Here is a 5,884-nt window from a genome sequence, read left to right on the forward strand (position 1 = left end):
GCTGGGGGCACCATCGGGGTCCTTGCAGGATGCCAGGGCAGGAGCATGAATGCCAAGGTAGAATAAAGGAGATGGGCAGGTCCTGTCTCCACGTCGGGCCCCAGCAGTGGTGCAGTAAGAGGTGAGGGAGAGGAGCTCAGCCTGGCGCAGTGGGAGGACTCGCAGCGCCCCCCGCTGCCCCACGCCAGCTCTGCAAATCCCCACGGCCACCGAGGGCAGCGGTGAGCCCCAGGGACACATGGCCAGGCCCTGCAGGGCCAGCAGCTGCCCCACGCCCCCCACAGCCCCCACAGCCCCGCTGGCTGCGGTCTGAAGGTCACGCTGCTGCGCAGTGCGGACGGCGCAGAGTCCGTGATCCGGCGGGTGCTCTGGGACTCAGCAGCACTCCAAAGCCACCAACCACCATGTTTTGGGGTCTTCTTCCCCTCTTTCTCTTCGCCTTGGCCAGCGGGACACCCGTCGGGAACCAGGATGAGGATATCCAAGTGCAGGAGAATTTTGCGGCTGAGCGGGTAACGGCAGCTTGCAGTCCCTTAATTCTGCAGGCAGAAAGGTTGGAGGGGGGGGGAGCTTTATTTCATTTTCCTCCAGGAAGGAGGAATATATTACCCATGCCCATGTCAGGCCATGTGGGACACACTGGCAGCGTGGCCCTCCCAGGGTGCTGGTCAGGGGCTGTCACATCGCTGACACTGGCCTTTGAGGTGGCCTTACCCTAGGGAACACCCCAGCAGGGTGGCTGGAGCCCAAAAGCAGCCAGAGCAGATGAATCTTGGGAGGTGTCTGTTGATCTGCCTGGCTTAAGAGGTGCGGGCAGGGCTCAGAGGCAGCAGGATTTGTGCGAGATGCAGGCTGCCCGGGGGATCCACAGCCAGCCCCATCCCCAGCCAGGCTCAGCACAGCCCCACATGTGTCCCTGGGTCTGGGGTCCCCCAGGACACATAGGGGGATGCCAGCCTGCTGCCTCCAGCCCTGCCTGGTGGTCAAGGGACCCAGAAAATTCCTACTGGGTGCTGATCCACTTCTGAAATCCTGTGGCAGCTCTGGCCCCAGTGCCATGCAATATCACCCTGCAATTGCTCTCTTGGCCACAAATATTTCAGCTCTGCAGAAAACCGGGAGATGTCCCACCTCGGTGGAGAGAGGTGGTGGTGGAGACGTCCCTTTCTTCCCCCGCAGATGTACGGGAAGTGGTACGATGTCGCTGTCGGCTCGACCTGCAAGTGGATGAAGAACTACAAAGAGAAGTTCAGCATGGGCACGCTGGTGCTGGGCCCTGGCTCCAGCGCCAACCAGATCAGCACCGCCAGCACCAGGATGCGGTACGGGCGCTGACGTGGGTGCTCAAGACACCCCCAACGCCACCCCATGCAGGGGGGCTGGGACAAGACATGGGCATTCCTTGCCCTGGCTGGCATCAGCACCCTGAGGATTGGGCTCAAATACCCGATTACCTTGAGCAGGGGGAGTCTGGGGGCCCAGTGCCATGGCCTCAGTGCCCCAGACAAGATTTTTGTGTGATAACCAGGAGAAACGGTTGCTCTGAGCAGCTCCTTGTTTTCCTCCTCCCTCCAGGCAAGGGGTCTGCACTCACGTCTCGGGAGAGTACCAGAAAACCAGCACCCCCGGCAAATACACCTACTATAACCCCAGTAAGTCGGGCTCACTGCCCACCTGCCCCAAGAGCCACGGCATGGCTGGGTGGTGGGAACCAGTGCTGGCCACAGGTGGTGGCTGGGGAAGGGGTTCAGGAGAGCAGGGCTCAGAAGCCACTCCACACTTTTGGTCATTTCCAGACAAAGTATGGAGTGAAGCTGGGGGGAAAGGGCTATTTCAGCACTGTCCCTGCATAGACTTAGGACTATGAGATGTTCCAGTAGATCCCCCTCATTCCAGGGTCCCAAGTTGGGGCAGGGTCCCACCAGTCACATTTCAGGAGGGAGTGTGGGTTATATCAGAGTCTGCTTCCCAAAACCCAGCTATTTTCTTGAAATAGCTGCCTGATTTCAGCCTCCAGCTCTGGGGCTGCCCCATTTCTCCCTGAGGGGCAGGAACGATGTCTCCTGTGTCTCTGTCTCACCAGAATGGGATGTGTCTATCCAGTCCTACGTGCTCCGCACCAATTACGAAGAATACGCTGTCATTCTGATGAAGAAGAAAAGCAGTTTTGGCCCAAGCACCACCCTGAAGCTGTACGGTACGTCTGGCTATGACACTTGTAGGGCAAGCAGACTCTGGAGTGAGTCAATGCGGCTCAGAAGCACCACCCAAGGGTCCCTTGAGGGACCTGATTGTGGCTTTGGAAGTGGGGCCTTGGCTCATTTTTGGCACTGCAGAGGTTGAGTCTTACTGCTCAGCTTAGACCCATGTCACACAGTGCACACCCAGACCAGCCCCTCATTTGAGATGAGGATGGCAGTGGCTTGGAAGAAACCCAGGCCTTGAAGTAGCAGGAGATGCTGTCTTTAATGATTAGAGAGATGTTAAAACCACTTTGTTGAAGGACTTGGTCCAGGCTGGTCAAGAACAGTGGAGGAGGAGTTGGGTAGGACCATGAGGCTGTACTGGGCCTGCTGGGGGTGGCTGGGGGCTGCATGCTGACCCCCTCCCATGTCAACCCTGCTCACAGTCTGTTCTCTCACCCAGGGAGGAGCCCGGAGCTGCGGGACGACCTCATTGAGGCTTTCCAGCAGCTGGCTCTGGAGATGGGCATCCCTGCTGACTCCATCTTCATCCTGGCCAACAGAGGTAACCCCACCACGAGACACGTGCCTCTCCCGTTGCCTGTCCCCTTGTCATGCCAGGGCACTGGGGTTGCTCCTTCTTGGGGTGTGAGAAGGGAGAAGTGGGGAAGGTCAGGATGGAGGGAGGAGAGGCGAGGGCTTCAGTAGGATGGGATGGGAAGGAGACAGGGCCACGTATCAGTCAGGCTTCCAGTGGGGCCCCTGCTGGGCTGGGGTCAATGCACCCCACAAGGTTGTGCTGGGATGAGGGCGCAGAACACCCAGGGACACTCACAGCTCCTGACACTTCAGGACCTGAGGAGCTCCTCGCTCAGCCAGAAAGTGCTGGTGTGATGCTGGCGAGTGTGGGCACAGTGGGGTGATGCTCCTGCAGGTGGAAAGTGGAAAGCAGCAAGAGGGGAAGGACATTGGGGTGAAACTGGGAGGGCATCCCCTTCCCCGGGGCCCTGCTTGTGCATGGCGCAGGACCACGGTGAGATGAATTTGTCAGGACACCACGCCTCTCACACTGCTGATCTTCTCTCCTGTCATCTGGGCCAGGTGAATGTGTCCCCCAGGAGACTCCAACTGCTCTTCAGGTGAGTGGTCCAGCCGAGACCTCCTGAGAGGAGGTCACATCCCCTCCAAACCAAACTTACTGGAGACTTGGTGTATAGGGACCAGGCTCCATGGGCAGGACACGTTTGGGCAGTGGCTCCAGTGACTGCCCTGGGAGATGCTCTTCCATCTCCACTGATGGGCTCTGCCTGCAAGGATGGGGGCACAGGCAGGCACAGGCTCAGGGTGAGGGTCCCAGGGGCCTGGTGGGCACCAAGGCTCCTTTCCACGTGGAGGGCAATGGCCTTTTCCTACTCTGATTTTTCCATGGGGTGGAAGTTGTTGCATGTGGAGCTTGGTGCCTCCTTGCTCCTTGCCTGGCTGTGGGTGCCCCCACCCGAGATGGGGAGGCAGCTGAGGTCTCCACTGCTCCTTCAGCTACTGCTACCCCACACTTACTGATCTCTCAGGGTTGAGTTTAGAGGGATTTTCAAGAGGGAATGGGACTTTCATAGGAGAAACAGGCCAGTTGTCTTGAGAGCGGGTAACACATCTAGAGGACACACCACCCTGCATCAGCAAGAACAGAGACACATCCCCAGCCCAGCACAGGCATAATTGGGCCACTTTGGGTGTCTTTATCCAAAATAAACGATCCTGGTGCCCACCCAGGAGGAGCTGGGAAGACCATGAGGTGTGGATGGGTCACAGCCTGTTGACCCAACATCAGTGACTGGGGATGTGCTGGGAGCACCGAGGAGGACTGGAGCCTGGATGGGCTGCAGCACCCAGCAGAGCTGCCCTTGACATAGCCCATCCTGGGGGCAGCGGGGTCTGGGGGGAGCTCAGAGCCGTGGTGGGGAGTTGTGGGGAGGGCAGCAGGTCCTACAGGCAGCTCTGTGCTTCCTTCCCCATGCAGAGGGCGCGGAGAGCAGTCTTGCCCCCCGAGGAGGGCTCGGCCGCGGGACCCCTGCCCCATTACATCGGCAATAAGGAAGGTACGTCCCAGGGGAGGGGGCTGCATGGAGCATCCCCCTGTCCGTAACAACCTGTGCTGTGTACATCCACAGACTCGTGCCGGCTGAGCCGGGACCCCGGGCCCTGCAGCGGGATGCTCTCCCGCTTCTTCTACAACTCCTCCTCCATGGCCTGCGAAACCTTCCTCTACGGCGGCTGTCTGGGCAACGGCAACAACTTCTACTCAGAGAAGGAGTGCCTGCAGGCGTGCCGGACGGAGGGTGAGTGGGGCGGCCAGGAGACATCCCAGCACGGATGGAGAGCACGGGAGGTGTCTTTGCTGAGGCATCAGAGGGGATCTGAGAGTGGCCTTGAACCCATGTGTCCAGCATCCACGTGGGAGGTATGAGGGGGTCCTGAAGTCCCCACTCTCAGAGCAGCTCCCTGTCCCCACAGCTGCCTGCAGGCTGCCCATCGTCCAGGGTCCCTGCCAGAAGCCGGTGACGCGCTGGGCCTTCGACGCGGCTCAGGGCAAGTGCATCACCTTCAGCTACGGAGGCTGCAGGGGCAATGGCAACCAGTTCTACTCGGAGAAGGAGTGCAAGGAGTACTGTGGGGCTCCTCCGCTGGCAGGTACCCCCCTAACTGCACCCTGCAGGCACCGTGTCGTGCTGGGGGAGCCAGGGCAGCAACCTGCACCATCACCTGTCCTGCTCCAGGCTGAGAGTGCTGGGTCTGCCTGGGTTTGGGATGGAGCTGTCCTGGGTCTGGCTGGGTCCAGGATGGGTCTGTCCTGGGGCCGGGTGAGTTCAGGATGGGTCTGTCCTGGGTCTAGAATGGCTCACCATGCTGTCACAGATGGGAGATGGGGCAAGAGTAATGTGTCTCAGGGCGGAACCCATCTTGTATTACCCCATCACCAATATAAAGTGCATCAATGCCACTGTGGCCAGTGTGGGACATGAAGTGACAACCCAGGACAGCATGTGGGTGTGCAGAGGGTCTGGACCACTTTTCCACTGACAGCAGGGACAAAATGGGAAACATCAGCCTTCATCGTCTATCCATGGGGCAAGGAGGGGGGTCTGTGGGTCTGTCCATCACCCCATGTGTCTCTCTGCTTGCAGAGGATGAGGAGTTTCTGCGTCTGTCAAACTGATGTGGATGGAGGACAACCTGCGGGCATCCAGCACTGGGGACTGGCAGGAGGGTGCCGGCAGCTGCCGGCAGAGCAGATGCCTCCAGCAGTAAATGTCTCTAATGTGACGAGTGTCCATCCTCGAGCTGGTGGGGAGCAGGTTGGGGGGTCCAGGAAGGGCAGGGGATGCTGTAGGGGTCCTCGCTGGCCTCCTCGATGCTGTGTCCCCGCTGGGTGCTCCCCATTGAACCTCCGTCCCTTCCTTGTCCTGTTGCCTCTGCTGGGGTGGCCAACAGCGGCACAAGGGGCTCAGGACACCCCACTGCATGGGGTTCAGCCCCCCCATTTCCCAGCGGCTGGTGGTGGGCAGGTGGGAAGGGGGCAGCAGGGGGGAATGGGTGCCTGCTGCTCCCTAAAGGTGAATAACTGCTGCTGTGTCGAGGTCATACTGGGAAGGGAATGGTGGGACTGGGACGATGAAGCTCACAGGAGGGGACCGCAAGAGCCT

At 59.8% G+C, this 5,884-nt stretch overlaps 1 protein-coding gene across 1 annotated transcript; it reads left to right on the forward strand.

Moving 5' to 3' along the window:
- Positions 1-374: 374 nt before the first annotated feature.
- On the forward strand, positions 375-5,397 carry AMBP (alpha-1-microglobulin/bikunin precursor). Its single transcript, XM_010191021.1, has 10 exons — positions 375-512; positions 1,180-1,322; positions 1,576-1,652; positions 2,084-2,197; positions 2,647-2,748; positions 3,285-3,322; positions 4,201-4,279; positions 4,352-4,519; positions 4,695-4,871; positions 5,366-5,397. Exons 1-10 carry the CDS (start codon positions 405-407, stop codon positions 5,395-5,397), a joined length of 1,038 nt encoding a protein of 345 aa, XP_010189323.1. The 5' UTR covers positions 375-404.
- The last annotated feature ends 487 nt before the right edge of the window (positions 5,398-5,884 follow it).

The sequence above is a fragment of the Mesitornis unicolor genome, unplaced genomic scaffold (genome assembly GCF_000695765.1).
Source record: "Mesitornis unicolor isolate BGI_N332 unplaced genomic scaffold, ASM69576v1 scaffold28928, whole genome shotgun sequence".
In the NCBI taxonomy this organism is placed as follows: Eukaryota; Metazoa; Chordata; class Aves; order Mesitornithiformes; family Mesitornithidae; genus Mesitornis; species Mesitornis unicolor.